Source organism: Hypomesus nipponensis, chromosome 1 (assembly GCF_054491055.1).
Source record: "Hypomesus nipponensis isolate SF chromosome 1, ASM5449105v1, whole genome shotgun sequence".
NCBI lineage: Eukaryota > Metazoa > Chordata > Actinopteri > Osmeriformes > Osmeridae > Hypomesus > Hypomesus nipponensis.
Genome location: NC_140361.1, coordinates 13,325,459 through 13,348,660, shown reverse-complemented (window position 1 = coordinate 13,348,660; position 23,202 = coordinate 13,325,459). Strand labels below are relative to the sequence as shown.

Here is a 23,202-nt window from a genome sequence, read left to right as displayed (position 1 = left end):
AAGTTTGAAAGCCTGATGCCCAATGCCAACATTGCATCTCTCTCAGATGAGGGGCTGACTTCAAGCTCTCTTTCTCTCTCTCTCTCTCTCTCTCTCTCTCTCTCTCTCTCTCTCTCTCTCTCTCTCTCTCTCTCTCTCTCTCTCTCTCTCTCTCTCTCTCTCCCTCTCTCTCTCTCTCTCTCTCTCTCCGATTGCCTCATGCCTCTCTGTGATGGGCTCTGCTTCATACATAATCATTTCCCCAACGATGGATAATTAGACTATATTACTACATGTCAGCAGCACAAACAAATTGCCTGACTCATTTATAGTGCCAATAATAACGAAACCAGATGTGTAAATGTTAATTCAGCTTTCCAACCTCTCATTTATTTATGTGTGGATCAGAACCCAAATGGACATGCTGGTAAAAATGTATTTATGAATACAAATTTCACGTAGACTATGTTTATGCCCGGCCCTAGTAATTATGATTTGGCGCTCATAAGTCCTTACCTGTAGTCCCATCTGATTCATTAACATCTAAGAAGCTGTAGGCATTTTGTTAACAGCCTCTCTCTCTTTCTCTCTATCTCTCTCTCTTTCTATCTCTCTCTGCCACAGAACCCCCCCCCCCCACTCACACACACACAAAGTACCTCTTGACCCTCTTGTCTCACTTTATGCCGCCTTGTCCTCTATCCTCCTATCTTTTTCCCCCTCTCCTGATCGGTTCCTTTATCTCTCTCCCTCCTCTCTCCCCCCACCTCTCTCCCTCCTCTCTCCCCCCACCTCTCTCCCCCTCCTCCAGCCTTGTCCTGTCTCCCCCTCTTCCTCTGGCCTGTTCCAACTTCCGAAACCTTCCGAACATCATCGGGACCAATCAGAAACAATGCCCTTGAAAATCTCTGCTTGGCTCCTTTTCAGATTCTCTCCATCTCAGATTTATATCATGCAATGCTTACCACTCCAGATGTTCTCTCTGCATTTTACTCACTGTAATTGCTAATTCAATCTGGTTGTAAAGTAGCAGATGCTCCAAGTGCCGGAACAGGGTTTCCTTAGAGTGTGTGTGTGTGTGTGTGCGTGCGTGACTGTGTGTTTGTTCATGTGTGTGAGTGTGTCTGTGTGTTTGTGTGTTTGTGTGTTTGAGCTCCTGAAGCCCGGTGACATCACCTACTTAAATACGTTGAATAACTGTCAGCCCTTAATCATGGGAGCTGAGCGGTCTTAGCATGGTGCCGATGACAACGAGTTTGGAACACGGGGTACAGGGGTGGGGGGTTGGCTTCTATTAAATACCTCTTTCCCTCTCTCTGTCACACTCTCTCTCTCCCCCCCCAACCCCCACATATCCCTCCTTTTCTCTCTTCTGTCTGTCCTGCTTCCCTCTCCTTTTCTCACCAGGGAAAGTGGCAGTCGTGTCCAGCATGCAGAGGAAAACAAACAGGCTGGTTATCCGCAGGAATGCGAGGGCTACTTGGGTCTTATCAGGAACATCTGTGTGTATGGATGATCACAGCGGGGGGGGGGGGGGGGGGGGGGGATCACAGCAGGGGGGGGGGGTCACAGCAGGGGGGGGGGGGTGACACTGAGTGCCTGTGTGTGACTCTGAACATGTAACAAGCGGTCTCATTGTTCTAGCAATGTCAATATCAAAAATCTCACTGGTCAAGTGGCACCAGAAACATACTCTAGGTGATTAGAGGACATACACACTGAGAATGTCTGTGAAGACTACAAAATAGGAAACGTTAAGTCCATACACATGCTAGCGTGAGTGGTTCATAAGTGTACAACATGAGATTTACGAAACTAGAACTGAATGGGATATGGTCAAACACAGACAAGAGTTTTTACAATGCAGTGAAACGCACACATACACCCACACACACACATTCACACACCCATACACACCCACGCACACACATTCACACACACGCTCACCCACATCCACACACACAGAGGATCTGTCATGTGTCAAGCAGACAGGGGTCAGATACTATGTGATGTGTTGGAGGTTATATCGCTTGGGAAAAGGACAAAGGGCCTTACTGTGGGCTGAAACAAGGGCCAACAATAACAGCTTGAAATATGCCAGCAGTGATAAAACAGCATAGAGAGAGACACACATAGACATACAAACACTCACACATACACACACACACACATACACACACACGCATACACACACAGCAGTCACAAACAGACTGACAGGAAGAGAGGCCACACTGTGATTGACAGCGAGCACAGCTCAGCAGCTCGTCTTAGGGTTAGGAGGAAGGCGGCACCAAAAGCTCACTGCAGCTAATAGTCCAAACAAAGAACATTGTTTTCTAATGACACGGTTAAAGGGCAGAAGAAGGAGAAAAAGGAGAAGAAAAAAAGCCAAGCAGTGTTTCTGCTTATTGAAAGCACATGTCTACAGACAAGGAATAATAGCATAATTGGATCGCGATACTGTCTTTCTGTCTTTCGTTTTATTCAGAACTCTGGGACCCCTTCCCAAACACAGACGATGACTGACCACATTTTGTCATGGGAACTTCAGTCACATAAACAACCCCCACCCTTCTCCTCCTCAACTGACTGACTGACAAACACACACATACACACATATACTGGTGCAGCCCCCCGCCTCAAACACCGGGGCAGAGTCACACTGCCTCCTGGTGTCAGGATTAACACCTTTTCAGCCTCCAACAAAAAGAGACTATCTTTTGCAACTGCTTTTGTTCTTCTCTTTTCTTTCCGGTCCTGTCTTCACTGTTGCACCCCCATTCAGTCTTCAACTCGTCTCTGCATCCGAACACAAAAGCAGTCACATGAAAGCTATTTCAATTTAAATTGTGATCCCCATTCATTCCCCAAGTGCATTCCTTTTTATCACTGGCTGGATGAACAGGTATGGATTTGTTGAAAATACAAGGAGAGAAACTGTCAGGTTCCCTCTTAGGATAATTGCTGGTCGCTCTCAGGTCATGAAAGAGGGGATGGATGGTCAGCTTCCATTCATATACCCCGAGTCTGGATCTATGATCCAATCCTAACCTGTGGCGGTGCCCTGTGAATCTCCTTCAACTATTGGATCAGCGTCTTAGAAGGTTCATGAACCTTCCAACAGATTTACAGGGTTTGGTAAACACAATCTCAACAGTGGTAAAGACATTCATGAAAATATGTTTTTTAATTAGACTGAAGTAGTCAGTCTTTCGGTCACAGTTTTTCTGTGGTGTTGGCCCTCTCACCCTTGCATCTCAGCCAAGCAGGAATGGTAACTGAACATTATTCCTTTTAATACTTTATTTTGTTTGATTTCAGATCATCCATGTCACCTTTCTGGACATTTCCAGTAAGTGACATAAGTCCATAAGAATGACAATTCTACAGTTGGATTACCAGCTAATTTGGCTCTCTCATCTCCCCTTGTTGCCTGTCTGGAAGCCTGATGGATCCTTTTAGCTCAACAAGGAAGTTCCAAGGAAGATACAGTACTGAAGAGCTGAGCTTTGTTTAGAATGGATCAAAGAGTGCATCCTCTATCTCCCTCTCTCTCTTTCACACACAACTTAGAAAAGTACAGAGATAACACATTTTGTAATGGAGGAATGTAGAGAGAATGTTACAATTTGTGTCTATTACTCGCCAATGTACATTTTAACATGGGACATGTAATGTGATGCTTGCTCTTCAATGCATTCAATGTTGTTTTAACATTTTAATACTACCTCTATCATGGTATGGAATTTTGCATTTGCGAATGCTCAATTCAATCTAAATGTTGAGCGTGCCCTGTAATGGACAAAAATGCAAATATATATAACATTTTCAGAGGAACACAGAGAAGCTTAAACAATAACCCCTTCATCTACTTGTCTCCTGTCTCCTTCCCTGTTTTTCACTCATTCAACACATACACACACTGTTGACTGAGTGTCTTAAGCAACATCATTTCCCACTTAGACCCCTCCCAGAGGACCGGCCCCTTCCTGATGCTTGGCAGATAGGACGATGGCTCTGGTTTCTGAGAGGAGTGCATGTCAATCAACCGTTTACGTCAACGTCAGTGAGGCAAAGTGTTTCTGAAAGATCTTTTTACTGAGTGCCTTTCCCCTCCATTCCCTTCTCTTTCTAAACAAACTCTAACACACATACCCACACGCGCACACAAACACACACACACACACACAAAACCATCTCCTGCAATCACTTCTCCCAGAGTCCTCTTCTTTGGACGTGCAGTGGTAATTGAGGTGGCTCCCTTGGGTGCAGTGCATTCTGGGTCTATAAGTGCGGTTTCTTGTTTTCTCTCAAATGGATTGTCTTTTGCCCATTGTGTTGTTTCTAATTCTAAGCCAACAAAAGTCCAGGCTCCAGCAGCATTCTTCATACACAAGCATCTCCATGAAGGAAACCATCAGTTTTATTTCCCCATTTAGCAATAGCAAACAACAAGAAGAAGAAATACAAGTGTTCTACACATACCTTGAAGATACTTCTGAAGTATTGGTCGCATGGCCAATACTATAGAACAGCTCCTAATAGAATAGAGATTGGAGGGGGGAAAGGGATTGAACACTTTGAGTCAAGCTGTCTGTTTTGCTGATGTGTCCCTGTTTGTCCAGAAGAGGGAGTGATTGATCTGGGTTGACACATAAAGTAGCCTGCCGTGCCTGTCACACAATATCACACACAGGTCCATAACATGGAAAGGTTTATGAAGAGAGATTGAGGACACCAAAGTGAAGTTGTTTCAAATGTTATTGTATGATGCAGAATGCTGAATTGTAGGTCAAGTCAGTTCTCAAAATGGGACAGGCTACATGTTTCTGATTAATACTTTAATAAAAAAAAATAAAAAAAAATGGCTGGTTGGATGTATTTAAGTGACATATATTTAACATTTTCCGGGACACATCTTTTAAACAATCACAAACAGTTGTTTTATTTTCTAAACACTGCCTGCTGACATCATCAGATTTTTTTGGGGAGGGTGTTTAATTTGCCCTCAAGACACATTAATAGAGGAATTACAAACACAGCCAACTACTGATTTAAAATTACCTAAAGTGTATCAATCATGTTATACTATGTGACAAACAGCATGCTACATAGTGAACTACAACTCCCTATTTTACTTTACGCATTTCTTCCTCGGTGGTGTTGCATTGCCTTCCCCGTAGTAACCTGTCCTGCCCAGTGCGAGCACTCCTCCTGGCTTGAGAGAGGTTAAGAGTTTACTTTTCAGAGTTCAAGGTTTGGTTTCGGTGATTGTCTTCAGGACTGGAATAAGGGTTACAGAGGCGGAAAGCTCCTCTCCAGAGAGCCAAGATGCTGAATATGTGGAAAGTTCGAGAATTGGTTGACAAAGCGTAAGTCTTGTAGTTTTATCCTAGGTTAATTCGCCGTTTTGATGACTTCTGTTTACCTGTTTGATATATAGTGAGACACGTATCCAAAACTTTGACGTCACGTCGCATTAGCAAGCTAGCTAGCTAAGTCGTTAGCAAGTTGTCGCAACTAAAAGAAGGGAGGTTACAATTTAATGTATTGATACACGTTCGTTTTTCTGAATTTCTTAGGAAGACTGTTAACTTCCTTTCGGGAGAAAATGATATACAATTTTGAAAAGAGGGCAGTTTTGCTGTCTTCCCTCGACAGTGCAACAAGCTAGCTAATTAGCGAGCTAAGTAAGCTAGTTTGACAGCTCTTCACGCAGGCTCCGACTATTCCCTGGAATTAAGCGATTTGACTGTAGTTAGCTATACGTTCTTACTTTTTCTAACTATCAAGCAACGACATAACTTATCATTTATCCAACATAACTCTGTGCGCTAACATCTGGTTAAGCGTTCTTCAACATGACAGCTATCTTGAGTGTCCCCATCAGAGTACTCCACACATTGTCTAGCTAACGTTAGCTTGACATGTAGCATAATGAGTTATTTAGTCAATAAATAATTGCCCAGTCTGTCAACCACAGCTAGGCTAGTACCAGTCCCTTTTTTTATTTTTTATTGTTGGGTATGAGATTAGTCACTTTCCCTCCACAATGTATCAATTAATGATTGATCAGGGTTTCAGATTGTAGTTTGTTTGTCCTTATCTTAGAATTTAAGGTCAAACTAATCTGACTAGAAACTAGACACATTACTTGTGTACATATAATGAAGTGTAGGTTAAGAAGATTGCATAATATGGCAACTTCCGGGTGTTACATCTTGAATCGTCACTCCTCTGTAAACAAACTTTAGTTAACAACTACCTGGTCATAAATATCACCGGAAACCGTACCATAAAAAAGTAATTCACGTCCCAGTTTCAAATCTTTTGAGTTGTTTATGGGAACAAACGTCCTACTTAGGCTCGCCCAGACAGTGACTGATAACTCAGTATAAAATAAAGTAATGAGTAACTTGGTTGCAAACATTGCAATTATAACATTATCTCCCACACTTTTGAACTGTTGAATCTTTGAGCTACCTGCTGGGATCTTACAGTCGGCAAAATAGTGACATAGGTTATCGTGTAATCCAGATCTTTGGGTGTTTTACGTTGGATAACTAAGTAACTAGGCCAACATAGTATAATGGCTCCGGCGGTAATAGCCACTCCTTTCACATTGTGTACCTATCTATTGTCCTATCAGGGCTCCTACTGACTGTCATTCTCAGTGGTGAATAACGGCATGGCGAACAGTTGGTCCTGTTGCACAACCCTTCACTTCAAAGGTTTAATGACTGGCTGGGCAAGCTGGCAACAGCAGGATCCCTCCATCTCCCTCCTTGAGTGCATTCCTCTTAAAAGTCAAACCCCTTCCACTGGTTCCCCCCTGTAGTGTGTTCTCTTGCACATGAGATGGAGAGAGGGCAAGTGAGGGAGAGGCGAGCGGGAGACATGTTGTCTTTAAATGTGGGATTGGAACCGAGTCGACGTCTGGTTTTCTCCTGGTTGTGTTGTGTGTGGGTCTGGTGTGTAGTGCTGTGTACTGTGTGGTACTCTTGTGGTGTACTGAGGGCCGCTGTGTCCTGGAAAGCAGGGGATGTGTGGAGGAAAGAGAGGATATGGAGTCTTGAGCAGGACTCTGACTGTGTGTTCCACAAAAGCAACATTGAATCTCAAAGAATAGACTTTGTATATTGGTGTAATTCAGGCTAGCAAAACACATCAATTGCCTCTCTAAATCAACCAGGAAATGAAATAGCTGTGTTGTCAATTTTGCACTGAAACGGAAATGTGCACACACACACACTATGATTATATCAGCCCAGCCGCTACTTCTACTTGATCATAGCATAGATGTGGATTGCATCCCTCATCTCAGTAGAGTCATAATCCTTTGTCCTCAGCTCAGAGCAAAAATACATCTGAGGACACACAGCCTTTTGAACTATATGCAAATTATGTTTAACATACTGTTCTTATAGGCTGTTTCAAATACTAAACCCAGGCATTGGCCCATCATTTTCATGATGCGTTTTTGACAAAGTCGTTACAGGAAATGTGGATTAGGTCAACTGTCTGAAGTCCTTGATAAGTGAGAATGGTTGGCCTAGCAGCCCCAGTCCCTGGCCTCCAGTGCTGTGAATCGTGGCTGTGTAACCACAGAGCGGGTGTGTGCCCTGTCTGTCACCAGCCTTCCTGTCTGGTCTACCCATCAATGCTGGCCGGGGCCAGGGCCAGGGCCAGGCCAGGGCTGGGATCTGTTGGGGCTCTGCTGCTGATGTGGCAGAGCAGAGGCCGGCCTCTTAGGGAACAACCCGACCTCTGACACAATACAAACCTGATCAAGTAACAGGGAAGTGGAAGAGAGACCGGCAGGGAAAAAAGAAAGGTTAGAAAATAATACAAATGACAAAGAACTCAACATATAGACATGTAAACAATTTAAATAACGACATTATGAACAACAACAATATGAAATACATAGGCCTAAACAATCAAAACCAATGAGAAACCAATGTAAATGCGATTGTATATTTGACTGCATCTCATGCAGTGCGTGAACTCAGGTGCTGTTGTACCAGGCTGATTGATGGCTGTCAGGCCAAATGAGCAAGGAGGGGAGGGTCCAGACTCCAGTTGTCGACCAACCACAGAGCTGGCATTTCTCTCTAGCCCGTTGTTTTATCATACATCATATCATATGTTTGATGTACTTCCTCGACTGTCCCCATTCAGCTGTTGGATGTCACACACACACACACACACACTGCTCTCCGTGCAGGGGAAGGGCGTGGGGCTGCAACGGACTGGCCTGGTTTGTTGTGTCATCATCAGGCAACCAGGCTTGGGAATTTCAGCTCAACAAACTTGTCAACCCTGTTGAGTCTCTGGCGTAATATCTGGATCACACATGTCTGAGCAAATGCTGTGATTTAGCCTGGTGCCATGGTTACCCTTTTTTTTTTTTTTTGCTTTTCCTTTATAAGAGCATATACAGTATGCAAAGCCAACGTTGCCATCATACTGAATCATCCAATGTCCTGCCTGCAGGCCTCTCTTCATCCTCCCCCCTCCCACCCCCCTCTTATTGAAGGTGACATCTTGATCAACCTGTTCTCCAGTGAGGGCTTAGACGATCCCGGTTCAAAGCAGCGTCTCATGCAGGCCAGACCAACTAGCCTGCGCATTGACATGAATATGAATCCTGTCAGGGTGTCACGCCCTCCATTCACTGGGGGCTGCACAGCCTCGACCACGCCCATATTCACTGTCCCTGTTGAGCAGAATGCTTCATGTGGGTGTGTGTGTGTTTGTCTCTAATCCCGCCTGCCGCCCCCTTGTGTAGAACCAACGTGGTGATGAACTACTCGGAGACGGAGTCCAAGGTGAGGGAGGCCACCAACGACGACCCCTGGGGGCCCTCAGGACAGCTGATGGGGGAGATCTCCAGGTGAGGACGCCCGTCGTCACGGCCACGCGCCGGGACAGACGCTGCAGTTAGAATAGGATCTGAAGCATGGACCACATAGCTGTGTGTGAGACCTGACTAGCTACTCTGTGTGTGTGTGTGTGTGTGTGTGACAAATAGTCCTCATCTTCACCATCCACTAACGGGCCTCTCCTCCCTGTTTCTGTCTCTGTACCCCCTCTCCCTCCTTCTCTCCAACCCTCTCTCTCTTTACCCTCGCTCTCTCTCTTCACCCTCCCTTCGCCCTTCTTTCCGACTCCCTCTCTCTCTTCACCCCCCTCCCTCCTTCTCCAACTCTCTCTCTTCACCCCCCCTCCCTCCCTCCTTCTCTCCAACTCCCACTCTCTCTTCACCCCCCCTCCCTCCCTCCTTCTCTCCAACTCCCACTCTCTCTTAACCCCCCTCCCTCCTTCTCCAACTCCCTCTCTCTCTTCGCCCCCCTCCCTCCTTCTCCAACTCCCTCTCTCTCTTCGCCCCCCTCCCTGCCTCCCTCTCTTCAGATGCACCTTCATGTACGAGCTGTTCCCGGAGGTGATGAACATGCTGTGGCAGCGGATGCTGAGGGACAACAAGAAGAACTGGAGGAGAGTCTACAAGGTCAGTCAGAGAGCAGCCCGCCATCCTGTCACGCCGCGGTAGGGCGCGTCACGGAGGGGAGGGGGGGGTGGTCAGAGTGTATTCCGGAGGGGGGTGACCCATGTAACTAGCAGGGTGACACCCGCATAGCGTTGCATCGTCCTGTCAATATCTGCAAGTCCAATTGCATCGTGTCTGTGTCTGTATCTGTCTCCCTGCTGCTGATGTTATTGCTGTCGTTATTTTTAAACAACATACCTGATGGATCTCAGACTAGGGTGGACAAATTGACCTTCCACTTTTGCTCCGTTTTCCTTGTGTCCAATTCTGTAACCAAACGCTGTCATTTCAAATCCAAAAGCGGATTTTAGTCGCCTCTGATAGTTTTCGAACAAAACGCCTATTTGTGCATGTTTTCAGGGTAGCATTTGCCACGCTCCACCTCGTTAAGGTAATGAGATCTGACCGGTAGCTTTGATAACAACGCTAGTTCACTAGTTATCGTGTCACATCTAGTGTAGCTATCCAGCTAGAGTTGGTTAGGTCTCTGGAAGACGTAGTCTTTTGACCAGCTGTCTACTTACAAACTACAGCATTATGGTTGTATTGACGTTACAGAAGTCCTTGTCTTGTTTTTACATATGGGTGAAGTTATCTACGGCAGTTTTCGAACTAAGCAACAAGCTGCGTTAAATAATAACCAATACTATTCCTTTATATGACAGGTCAATTATATTTGCATATTTACCCATAATTAAAGTCAGTGTATAATATTGTGAAAAGCCATTACAGCTGAGATTGATGTGTGTTTTGGAGAGAACCTTTTCTCGCCAATGTTAGAGTATAGACCGCGGGCTGAGGACATACCTACCACAGTCATTGCTTTATGGGTAATCACTGTTAAATAACTCTTACATGACAACAGTCACGCCGCACTTTACTCACACTAAAGTAAATCATTCTCCTCAGGAAGTAGATTTAGTTTACGGTTACCGCTGAGAGCTGATGGTGACATTCAGGTCACTCGTTCACCTATAAGGTGCCGTGTTCCGACGCTGAGTCCTTCGGGATCATCTCTTCCACTTGACTTTTCCAAAAATACATTCTACATTTCTAAAACACATTTTCATTTGGACTCAAGAGACCGTATTTTGAAGAAAACAACATATTTATTTGTTTAAGATATGTCTCCGGATGGTGCTGATATTCTATCTAAGGTAGCAAAAGCAGAAGCGAAGACTATAAACCGTATTTTAATCAACTTCCTCAATGTATATGGCAACCCTTATTTGATAGGTCTGTCTGCTTTTCTGACATCCTCTTTAGATTTCTCACTAGTAGGAGCTTGTAGTGAGCATAGGAAAAGGAGGTAAACACCAGGATTCTTGTGCCTTGGAGTTTTTTGGCTGTTGGTCAAGGCCTTGACCCAAATTTTGCATTCTATTGTCCACCCAAATCAGATAAATACAGTGACTCTACCACAGCGGTTGGCCTGACTGACAGGTTATTCTTGCATTTATAAAAGTGATGAAAGCCTGAGGCTGAGCATTTGCATTGCAACACCATGCTGCATGTGGGTGCCATCTAACAGGAGGGTGTTCTCCCCCCCCCCCAGTCTCTGCTGCTGCTGGCCCACCTGATCAGGAATGGCTCCGAGAGAGTGGTCACCAGCACCAGGGAACACATCTTCGACCTCAGGTCTTTGGAGAGCTTCCACTTCGTAGGCAAGTACACTGTGCCTCTGTGTCTGTCAGGCTCTGGCTGGCTGGCTGGCTCTGGCTGGCTGGCTCTGGCTGGCTGGCTCTGGCTGGCTGGCTCTGGCTGGCTCTGGCTGGCTGGCTCTGGCTGGCTGGCTCTGGCTGGCTGGCTCTGGCTGGCTCCGGCTGGCTGGCTCTGGCTGGCTTGCTCTGGCTGGCTTGCTCTGGCTGGCTCTGGCTGGCTGGATTCTTCTGGCTGGCTCTGGCTGCCTGGCTCTGGCTGCCTGGCTCTGGCTGCCTGGCTGGCCTTGACTGGCTGGCCAGATGGTGTTCTGTCCATTTATCTCTGGCTTTGTCTGTGTCTTCATTTTCCCTCCATCAGCCCGCTCCCCCCACCCCCTCCCCAGGAAACGTTTGCCACTTGTGTATGTGTTTTTGTTTTGTTTCTGATCAAAAGCTTGGTGTGCGGTCAGACAATGGCCTCAGTGTTGGCTGTGCTGAATAGATGCAGGCCCTAACTAAGCAGTGCTTAAAGCCTGCACCACACTGCCCTGCTCCAAGCTGCTTTCACACCAGCCCAGCACATGTGGCTGTGGCCTGTTAGTCCCAAACAAGAAGGCGTCGCGCTCCCTGTGGCTGCCAGCAAACAGTCCCAACAGCACTGATCAAAAAGCAAAAGAGGGTTTCCCTTTCCTGTTTGTGAGAACGGCTTCATTTTGACGGGCATCCAGAGGAACTCATTCGAGGTGTCGCTTCTGGAGTCGTGCACGTTGTTATTGCGGTGTCGCTCTGCCAAAAACAAACCAGTATTTAGTAACTGTCATTCTTTTAAATGGATCTTATCTCTTTCTATCTATATATCTATCTCTTTTCTTCATTTTCCTTTCCCCTCTCCCCCTCCCGCCCCCCGCCCATCTTCCCAGATGAGAATGGGAAGGACCAGGGGGTGAACGTGCGTCAGAAGGTGAAGGAGATGGTGGACCTGGTCCAGGACGACGACCGCCTGAGGGAGGAGAGGAAGAAGGCCAAGAAGAACAAGGACAAGTTCATCGGCGTGTCGTCCGACAGCATGGGAGGCTACCGAAGCTACGGTATGTCCCGTCTGTCTGTGTGTCCTTCTGCATGGGCCTGTCTGTCTGCCTGTCTGTCTGTCTGTCTGTCTGTCTGCCTGTCTGTCTCAGTTTATGCCTGTTTTTCTGCCTATCTGAATGTCTTTTCATATTGTGTTGGTCTGTTGGTGCTCTCTCTCTGTGTTCCTGTCTGTCTCTCTGTCTCTGTACATGTATGTCATTCTGACTATATTTGTCCATCACACTTAGACACTATGGGTCAACCATAGTGTCTAAGTGTGATGGACAAATATAGTCAGCTCTAGCTAAACTGTCTCCTTCACACACACATATTTACATTTAGCAGACGCTCTTATCCAGAGCGACTTTGAGTAAGTACAGGGACATTCCCCCCGAGGCAAGTAGGGTGAAGTGCCTTGCCCAAGGACACAATGTCATTTGGCACGGCCGGGAACCGAACCAGCGACCTTCTGATTCCTAGCCCGATTCCCTAACCGCTCAGCCACCTGACTCCCTGACACACACACATCACATGGTGAAGCATCAGTCCTGTAACCTCGTCCTCCATGTGCTTTGTGCTGCAGCGGGGGACAGGTATGACTCGTCGAGCGAGGGCCGGGGGAAGTGGGAGGAGGACTGGGACCGCAGCAAGGGGCCCTTCCCCTTCAGTGAGAAGCTGGGAGAGATCAGCGACAAGATCGGCAGCACCATCGATGACACCATCAACAAGTTCCGGAAGAAGGACCGAGACGACTCCCCGGACAGACTCAGGTAGGGAGGACTCACCCTGGGAGGAGGGAGGACTGACCTAGAGACAGAGACAACCGGATAGAGAGGGAGGGAGGACTGACCTAGAGACAGAGACAACCGGATAGAGAGGGAGGGAGGACTGACCTAGAGACAGAGACAACCGGATAGAGAGGGAGGGAGGACTGACCTAGAGACAGAGACAACCGGATAGAGAGGGAGGGAGGACTGACCTAGAGACAGAGACAACCGGATAGAGAGGGAGGGAGGACTGACCTAGAGACAGAGACAACCGGATAGAGAGGGAGGGAGGACTGACCTAGAGACAGAGACAACCGGATAGAGAGGGAGGGAGGACTGACCTAGAGACAGAGACAACCGGATAGAGAGGGAGGGAGGACTGACCTAGAGACAGAGACAACCGGATAGAGAGGGAGGGAGGACTGACCTAGAGACAGAGACAACCGGATAGAGAGGGAGGGAGGACTGACCTAGAGACAGAGACAACCGGATAGAGAGGGAGGGAGGACTGACCTAGAGACAGAGACAACCGGATAGAGAGGGAGGGAGGACTGACCTAGAGACAGAGACGACCGGATAGAGAGGGAGGGAGGGAGGACTGACCTAGAGACAGAGACAACCGGATAGAGAGGGAGGGAGGACTGACCTAGAGACAGAGACAACCGGATAGAGAGGGAGGGAGGACTGACCTAGAGACAGAGACAACCGGATAGAGAGGGAGGGAGGACTGACCTAGAGACAGAGACAACCGGATAGAGAGGGAGGGAGGACTGACCTAGAGACAGAGACAACCGGATAGAGAGGGAGGGAGGACTGACCTAGAGACAGAGACAACCGGATAGAGAGGGAGGGAGGACTGACCTAGAGACAGAGACAACCGGATAGAGAGGGAGGGAGGACTGACCTAGAGACAGAGACGACCGGATAGAGAGGGAGGGAGGACTGACCTAGAGACAGAGACAACCGGATAGAGAGGGAGGGAGGACTGACCTAGAGACAGAGACGACCGGATAGAGAGGGAGGGAGGACTGACCTAGAGACAGAGACGACCGGACAGAGAGGGAGGGAGGGAGGGAGGACTGACCTAGAGACAGAGACAACCGGATAGAGAGGGAGGGAGGACTGACCTAGAGACAGAGACAACCGGATAGAGAGGGAGGGAGGACTGACCTAGAGACAGAGACAACCGGATAGAGAGGGAGGGAGGACTGACCTAGAGACAGAGACGACCGGATAGAGAGGGAGGGAGGACTGACCTAGAGACAGAGACAACCGGATAGAGAGGGAGGGAGGACTGACCTAGAGACAGAGACGACCGGATAGAGAGGGAGGGAGGACTGACCTAGAGACAGAGACGACCGGACAGAGAGGGAGGGAGGGAGGGAGGACTGACCTAGAGACAGAGACGACCGGACAGAGAGGGAGGGAGGACTGACCCAGAGACAGAGACGACCGGACAGAGAGGGAGGGAGGACTGACCCAGAGACAGAGACGACCGGACAGAGAGGGAGGGAGGACTGACCCAGAGACAGAGACGACTGGACAGAGAGGGAGGGAGGGAGGGAGGGAGGGAGGGAGGGAGGGAGGGAGGGAGGGAGGGAGGGAGGGAGGGAGGGAGGGAGGGAGGGAGGGAGGGAGGGAGGGAGGACTGACCCAGAGACAGAGACGACCGGACAGAGAGGGAGGGAGGGAGGGAGGGAGGACTGACCTAGAGACAGAGACGACCGGACAGAGAGGGAGGGAGGGAGGGAGGACTGACCCAGAGACAGAGACGACTGGACAGGGAGGGAGGGAGGGAGCACAGATGTGCTTCAGATCGTATCGTTTTTCAAGCTCTTTTGACCAACCTCAGTGTCCTGTGTTTCCATGGAAGGACACCATGACGAGACACACCTGTCAGGTTGTCCTCTGTGACGCAGCGTCACGTGACCACCACGTCCCGCCTAACCTTGCCCCGTCTCCGCAGTGACACCGAGGAGGAGAGAGGTCGCCCATCCCGTAACGGCCAGTCAGGCAGGTCGGAGTTCAAAGACGAGGAGGAAACGGTCACCACCAAGAGTGTCCACATCGTCCAGGCGACAGAAACCACGGCGACGCGGAAGAGAGGGGGCGTGCCCTCCAAAACGGTAGACTTGGGAGCTGCGGCCCACTACACAGGAGACAAGAGTCCAGCAGGCAGCACCAAACAGGTGTGTGTGTGCACGTGTGTGTGTGTGTGTCTGTGTGTGCGCCAGCATCCTCATGTCTGGTCTCTGTGCTCCAGGTCCAGCCTGCAGCAGCTGCCCCCAGTGCTGGTCTAGATGACCTGCTGATGGTCGACACAGGACCCAGCCAGCCTGCAGCAGCCGCAGGTACACACACGCTCGCACACACACCTAGAAGAAGAACATGTAACCTGAGGCAGGGGACATAGAGCTCACATGGGGTGTGGAGGAAAGGGGGGGGGGGTGGAGGAAGAAGGGGGGGTGGTATATGAGCTAAGTGCAGCAGATGTTCCTACTGTAGTCCCTGGTGGGGGGGGCGGGGGGGGGGAGTCTAAACAGATGTTTAGACTCCTAGCCCTGATGGCTCCTTTACCTTAACTCACTCGTAATGGGGCACTGGAGGAATGGGAACAGTATAGGCAGCTTTAATGTAGTTGTTAAAGGTGTGTGTGTGTGTCTTTTCAGGTCTCATAGATGGATTTGCTGACTTCTCCTCTGTTCCTGCTTCCGCCAGCCTCGCCTCAGGATCTGGTGAGTGTGTGTGTGTGTGCGTGTGTGAGTGTGTGTGTGCGTGTGTGAGTCAGGATATTTCGAGGGTGAACGGGGGTCCCAGCCATATGGAGCCTGCTAGCTGATCTGCATAACCAGAACAGACACACATCAAGCCTTGTTAAAGAGGACAAGGATGTGGGGGGGGGGGGGGGAGACAGAGAGGGTGAGCAATGGAAGAAAACCCTCTAGTCTTTCTATCAGTAGTCAGTGTAATGGGGTACGGCAGCAGCATTATAGTAGGTTCTCAGTTGGATGGTTCATGGTTGGGTTGAAATGACACATAAAAAAAGTAAACAAAATGTTGCCTGATATCAGCGTCTCATTCTCTATCTCTCTGTGTGTCTCTCTCTGTCTCTCTGTCTCTGTCTCTCTCTGTCTCTCCCCAGCCCCAAGTGGGGCCGGTGAATTTGGGGATTGGAACGCCTTCCCTGGAGGTCAGATGCCACCCCCCTCCGCCCAGCCTCTGGCCCCCGGCGGGGTGGACCTGTTTGGGGCCGTGATGGCCAGCCCGGCCCCTGTCCCGGCCCCTGTGGCCCCCTCAGCAGACCTGTTTGACCTGATGGGGCCGACCCAGACCCAGACCCTGTCAGCCTCCCAGAGCCTCAACTTCAGCATGAGCAGCTCCCACAGCATGAGCAGCACTGGGATGCCTCACTCTGTGTCACAGGTGCACACACATTCTGAAGCATGTATACACACACACACACACACTATCTCTCTCACACACTCTGAAGCATGTGTGCACACACACACATAGACACGCAAAAACACTCTCATGCATACATACGCCGCTTTAATCCACACAGTCAATCTGATTCAATTCTCTCACAGGAAGATTTGTTCCTGGTGTTTTCAGTGTATAGAGTGCATAGACGACAACTGCACATTGGTTTGTATTTAGGTCTGGGGGGGGGTGGGGGGGTGGGGGGGGAGAGTGTGGGGCCATATTGACAGAGACGTGGTGAGCAGTGTTAACAGGATCCAGATGCTCCACCCTCCAGAGACACCCCTCCCCCTCCCCCGTCACCCAGACATACTGTACAACGTGGAGAAACCAGTTAGATACCACACATCATTAAACATCCCGACTGAAGCACTTCAACGCCACGTTTGCATGTGAAAGGTTGACCTACTTAAAGAGCAACTTGTTTTTCTTTACCGTGGAGGACGTCCACAGATGGATGTTATCTGTCGCACACACTCACACACACACACACACACACAGACAGAGAACGGTTAATATCCGAGACAAGGGGAGAGGGACACTGTTAGTGTGTTGGTTAAGTGTTGATTCATGTATTGATGTGTGTGTGTGTATGTGTGTGTTCCAGCCGCTGCAGCCGCTGCAGCCCCAGCAGGGTGTGGGTCTTCAGGGTCCTCAGGGCCCCGGGGCCAAGGCCATGCTCCCGTCCACCTGGTCCGACCCCTCGGTCAACATCAGCCTGGACTTCCTGTCTCCGGGCATGCAGCCCCCCAAGCCCAGCCAGCCCACCCTCAACACCCTCCAGCAGGGTGAGGCCCCAGCCACGCCCCTGGGGGCCTTCCCAACTCTACCCACTCTTTAACTTGCCCCCGCTTGGAATAGCACGTGACATAACTCTATAGGCTATTTAGGATTATGGCTCCAACACAGTGGCCGATTGTAAATATGTCGTGGACGTCATTTATGGACGCAGTTAGGGTTTGGTCGCCACAAAAGTCTCATAAACGCCAGTGTATCCCAACCAGTCGCAAAGCGCTTAGGCTCAACTCCATTTGGATACACCCCACTGGTAAAACATGATACGTATCTGTTAAGTAGTTAGACATCCACTCAGCTACAATGCTGACGACCAATCCACAAACAAGGTTTAGTCCGGTACACAGCTGCAACACCTTTAACAGCGATGTGGGTCTGCTGTGCTACAACATACAACGGAGTTAGGGTTGTGGTGGTCATCTAGAGTTTGCTATCTTTTGGTCCATACAACTTTAGGCTTACAGTCGGGCGGTCCAAGATTCTAGTGTCCCAGGTGGGACTTGAAGTGGTTTGTTTTGGTCGCGAGCGCTGTGTTGAATCTCTAACTGACCACCCCTCTGTCCTGGCTTGTAGGTGTCCAGCCGCCGGTCAACATGCTCTCCCAGGGATTCGCCGGCATGAACTTAGGCTCCGCAGCCATCAGGTTGCCTACATCTCCCATGATGCACCCTGGCATGGGGATGGGCATGGGCATGGCCCCCAACCAGGGCATGATGGCCATGGGCATGAACATGGGAGTGCCCCAGGCCGGCATGGGCATGCCGGGGGCGATGGGCATGGGGATGCCAGCGATGGGGATGAACCCGGGCATGGGGATGCTGCCCAAGCAGGACGCCTTCGCAGACTTCGGCAACTTTGGGAAGTGAGGGGGGGGGAGGAGTCAGGAGCGAGGGGATCTGGAGGAGGCGACGTTTCCTCTCCCTCCCTCCCTCTCTCTCTCTCTCTCTCTCTCTCTCTCTCTCATTCTTTCCCTCTCTCTCTCTCTCCCATTCTCTCTCTCTTTCTCTGTCCGTCCGTCCGTGAAGGACTGTTACGAGCTGCAAACGAACTGGAATGATGTCTAACAACAATGATCACGCCATGGCCTCTCTCTTCTTCTCCTCTTCTTTTTCTTCTTCTTCTGAGGTGTAAAGATGCGTTTAAATACATGAATGTTTGACTCAGTCGGAAACCAATGATCTTTCTGGAGGGGGACCCCAGCTGGCAGTGCGTGCGTGCGTGTGTGTGTGATATAGCGAGAGAAAGAGAGGGATGTTGAAACCGTCAGAATGTTCCGAGGGTCGTTGTTTTACAACCTCAATCACAAGAATATTGCTGATCAGCGAGAGAGGAGGAAAAACGCTAATATGGATACATATTAAAACATTTTTGTGAGAAGAAAAACAAATGCATTCAATACAATTGACTGAGGTTTGATTAACACGATGTTAACGTATTCGTTGTTGAGCAGCCATCTTAACCCGTAGAACCATAATAATGTCACCCTCCCGACTCCTCTCTCTTCCCTCTAACTGTAAATAGCCTGTTGGTGCCAGACAAATAAGTTATTGAGTACTTGACAATAGACAATGACGAGGCAGAGGGCCGTATCGATTGGACAGAATCCAATGTCAATCAAGACCATACAAGCAAACGGAGGTACATCGTCAGTGTCTTTTGATACTTCTTTTTTTTTATTTTTTACTATGCCTAACAAATGAACAATTGTGATTTGTGATGGGAGGGGGGGGGAGAAAAATGTAGGAAGCTGTTCCATTTTCAGATAGCCTCTGTGGCCTTTCTTATGAGTATATATAAATATATATTGGGGGGGGGGGGGGGGGGATATAGCTCAGAAGTATAATCAGTTCTGCCTCCAGATGAGATAATCAGTGTAGTGTAGGAGCCACTGGGCGTGGCTGCGTGTGGTCTTTCTAATATAGCAGCACGCCTGCAGTGCCTGGAAGTCAGTTGCCTTCTTCTTTATTAGAAACCTCCTCACCATACCGACCGTACAGCTCTGTAGCTTCCGTGACAGTTACTGTGGAGAATGTTACAGCACTGTGTGTGTGCGTGCGTGTGTGTCTGTCTGTCGCTCACCTGGGTTTGGAGTTGTCCAGAGGTACCTCGTGCCTCCCTCTGACCCATCCCACCGTGTTCCCGTGAGGGATTGTCCTGGGGGAGGCAGCAAAGAAGGAACCATTGTAATAGTATTGAAACTTGGCCCCCCGTGTCTGACGTAGCTTCCATATTCTATCAGAGAGGGAGGGTTTAGCGGCCTGATGCTTCAGGAGTTCATCTCCTTTCATTTCCAGTGTACACTTTGTTGAAGTGTGGACCACCCAACTCATGCCAGTGATGACTTAACATGGGGTTTGAAGACACCCCACACACACACACTTACACATCTGATACACAGTAAGAAACATTCACGGCCGTTCTCTCGACTGTCATAAATCACACAGTATATCAAAGGCTTTGCTTTGATGATCGTAAATGCAAGTCTGTTTCTGTGTGCAACGACACGTCTATGGTTGCAGCTCAATACTCTAAATGTGCTTCCTTTCCTACATCTGCACTGACCTAAATGAAAAGCAAAATACAAATCGACATGGTTGACACTTGACCTATGATCTGTCTACAATCCGGTAGTTTCCCATCCTCCCAGGTAAAGAATCCGATTGGAGGAGAGCGAGGGAATTGGCGACCAATGAGATGTAGCGTGTGTGGTAGCCAGACGTGACTGTTATGTGGAGTGGGTGAGCTAGCCCAGCACATTCTGCACAAGCCCTGTCAGCTGTGAGCTGACTGGTAGGTCCAATTGTACACTTCCATCCATTTGTTATGTGATGAGCCGGAACAGGACAACAGTCCTCAAAAGAGCCATAGACCGTACAAGACTGGTTAACCCTTTTAACCAGTCACCAGTTCTAGGTGAAAAGAGAAGATGATCTGGTTTGTCAGAAGCTGTGACTCATCTGTTCTCTAGCATTGAGGTGAACCAGCTGACTAGGACCCTGGAGACTGATGCTGCGTGGTTCTCTCTGGTGGTTCTGGGCCTTACTCCAACGCCACCAAACACACACACAGTACACAGCAGCCTTGGATGATCAGTTCTAGGGTGAGGCATTACCTGTTTCAATGACCAAAATCTATTTACTCTTGTTTGTTTTTTGGTTTCTTTTTTTTCTAAATGATATTTTCCCAAAGGGGGTTTTATGCTTTTAGTTTTGTTTTTGTTTTTCTACTTCAAATTGTTCATAGATCTTCTGTGATACGAGATTGTAAAAACACTAGTTTATGCAAATGTTAAAACAAGCACCAACAAAAACGAAAACGCTTTGAAAATGACGTTTTTCCGGTCTTTGGTCTTCTGTTTGATTTGAATTTCACATCATGATCTTTATCTACGAGAATAAAAAACAGTTGATTGAGCTTTGTTAATGAAGTGTTTTTTTTTTTTTTTTGTGCTGACATTGCATGTTTCAAACTTGAGACCAGGAAATGATTGATCTGTTACCTTGAATCTGAATGGATACCTAATATGAAATCCTGTTGAGACCTTTCACCCACATACTCCAGGATAGTTCACTCTTGACAGGTTTGTGGATACAAACAAGAGTTATATTCCTTCATTAACAACAAAAGATGAATAGGAAATAATGGGAAAGTAAACCAGGAAATGTTATCCTAAATGTAATCCTAAATGAAACATTTATCTAAACTTGAATTTGTCCCATTCGATGTGCGTGCATCTCCAATCCTCATTTAACCTTATTTTTTTACATATTTGTATTTCCATCAGATGCAGAAACTTGTGCTTTTATGGGTAATGTGCCCATTAAAGAGTAAAGGCAATCTGGAACGTCAAGACAAATAACAGCTTCTGAGTGCCATACGCAATCTCCAACTTCACAAACTCAATTATTCATAATGCATTCATGAGGTCCTCAGAGACCGTGCTGCCATCACTGATCCAACTGACAAGGAAAGAGCACATAATGGGACAAGCTCTCACAAGCGCTCCCTCATCACGTGTGTTTATACTGCCACCTACTGGATGACAGGTGCACCGCACCCTGATTCGACACACAAGCCATGGGTGTGGGACATTTTATTGGGTTTGGAGGATGACATTTGAATCCCGTTTGAGTCTTGAGAGTGATCACATCACATGAGTGGGATACAAATCTACATGTGAAAAGTGTCATATCTGCAGAAAACGGAGAATGCATATATCAATATGATATATGAGACACGTTTCATCCAAGCCTATACAGTAGATCGTTCAGTAGAGGACTCCTCTCCTGCTCCGCCACCAGGCCAGCGTGTTCAGCAAGGCTGGAGGTTAACCACGAGCACGTTCTCCCCCCGTATGAAGAGCTGGTTGATGTGGCGCGTGTGGACCTTCCCATAGGGCTGGGACGCACTCTTCTGGCCCGCCTGGCTCTCGGGTGGAGGCTGGGGCTGGGCCTGAGGCTGGGCCTGAGGCTGGGCCTGAGGCTGGGCCTGAGGCTGGGCCTGAGGCTGGGGCTGAGGCTGGGCCTGAGGCCGGGGCTGTAGGGCTCTGGTTTTGCCCTTGCCTGTGTGCTTCCCCTCACCCCCTTCTGGGCTCTCCTGGATTTTCAGCTTCTCCATCAGCTAAGAGACAACAATGAAATGGGAGACAAGTTCATACAAAGGAGGGCCGAGTTCAAGAACCAAACTGCAGTGAATTAGACCCCCGACTATGTCACGGTTCAACTATGGCTGCAACTGTGTTGTCCTGTTCACCTCTGGTGAGAGACTCAGTCCTGCCACCTACCCGTGTGACGGTGAGGGCCTTCTCATGGTAGAAGGCCTCTCCTAGAAGGGTCTCCCTGTATGTCTCGTCAACATCCACCATCGCCTGGCCCAACACACGGGTGAGACAGGACACAGGTTAGCACAGAATTGAACAAACTCTGTATATAATACTGGAAAACCACGAGCTAGCTTCCTGTGGGACTATGCTTCCAGTCCGTAGCTTGCCAGTATAAAACAGATGACAAGATGTCAGACAATATTGGGACTGGATGTCTTACCATGTTCCAGAACTTATCAAAAGCCACTATGAAGCCGGAGCACACTCCTCGAAGACCCTTGAATGTTCTGATGTGAACTTTGACCCTTATCCTCTCCTCAACACAGCGGTGCAGCTGTCCCAGTGGACTACCTTTATGTACTGCACAGAGAGGAAACAGAAACAACCAATGTCGAGAAACTTTTATGATCATATCAAATGCTGGATGAGTTTGCTAGATGATAAATACGACTGGGTGCATGTAGAGAAGTGTCATGACTTACGAGGCATCCTTGTCAATACATTTTTAGCAGCCCTCTGGTGCCTTCTAGACCTCTGAGTTTGACGGGCGCCTTCGTCTCCTTCTGGAACGTTGTGCACCATGAGTTTCCTCAGTCTCTCAATGCGCTCGGGGTCCGCCACCCCCTTACTGGCTTTACGCTTCTTTTTCTCCACATTTTCTGGCTTTGCTCTCCCCCGTCCCCCCTTCAGAAAACTCTCATACTCGGCTATGTTGTTGAAGCACTTGATGTTAGGAAAAGGAAGAGTCACTGCTGGCGAGTACAAGGCCAGAAGTGGATCAAACTTATCTGAGCTCACGTCCAATTTTGCACCAATGTCCTCGTCCTGGTTAGCATCAAAGTCTTCTTCTTTAGTATTCCGAATCGTACTCGAATCTTTTTCAGTTCTTTGCGGAGTGCTAGAAACTGGTTGGGATTTGTCTTTACTCTCTGATTCCGGATAACTCTCCTTTCTTCGTTCCCTCTCCTCCATGTTTGAAACGACCGTAGGTAGGCACGTCTCTAGCTTAGCATTATGGGAAAGTAAATGTCCCTCTGTTATGGCTGTAGTCTACCACAAGAGGACGCAATAGTACTATGTGACTTTAGACCGACACGGAAC

General features: G+C 48.5%; 2 protein-coding genes across 2 annotated transcripts; one reads left to right on the top strand and one right to left on the bottom strand.

Annotated features, from left to right (window-relative positions):
• Positions 1-5,183: 5,183 nt before the first annotated feature.
• Positions 5,184-20,693, top strand: clint1a (clathrin interactor 1a). Its single transcript, XM_084695774.1, has 12 exons — positions 5,184-5,351; positions 8,771-8,875; positions 9,394-9,490; positions 11,085-11,193; positions 12,090-12,257; positions 12,821-13,007; positions 14,971-15,193; positions 15,268-15,355; positions 15,674-15,739; positions 16,147-16,427; positions 17,092-17,272; positions 17,853-20,693. The coding sequence occupies exons 1-12, from the start codon at positions 5,311-5,313 to the stop codon at positions 18,143-18,145; spliced, it is 1,839 nt and encodes a 612-aa protein (XP_084551900.1). The 5' UTR covers positions 5,184-5,310; the 3' UTR covers positions 18,146-20,693.
• Positions 20,694-21,357: 664 nt separating this feature from the next.
• On the bottom strand, positions 21,358-23,128 carry lsm11 (LSM11, U7 small nuclear RNA associated). Its single transcript, XM_084695787.1, has 4 exons — positions 22,584-23,128; positions 22,322-22,461; positions 22,063-22,146; positions 21,358-21,899 (listed from the first exon to the last, which is right to left on the bottom strand). Exons 1-4 carry the CDS (start codon positions 23,071-23,073, stop codon positions 21,591-21,593), a joined length of 1,023 nt encoding a protein of 340 aa, XP_084551913.1. The 5' UTR covers positions 23,074-23,128; the 3' UTR covers positions 21,358-21,590.
• Between the last annotated feature and the right edge of the window lie 74 nt (positions 23,129-23,202).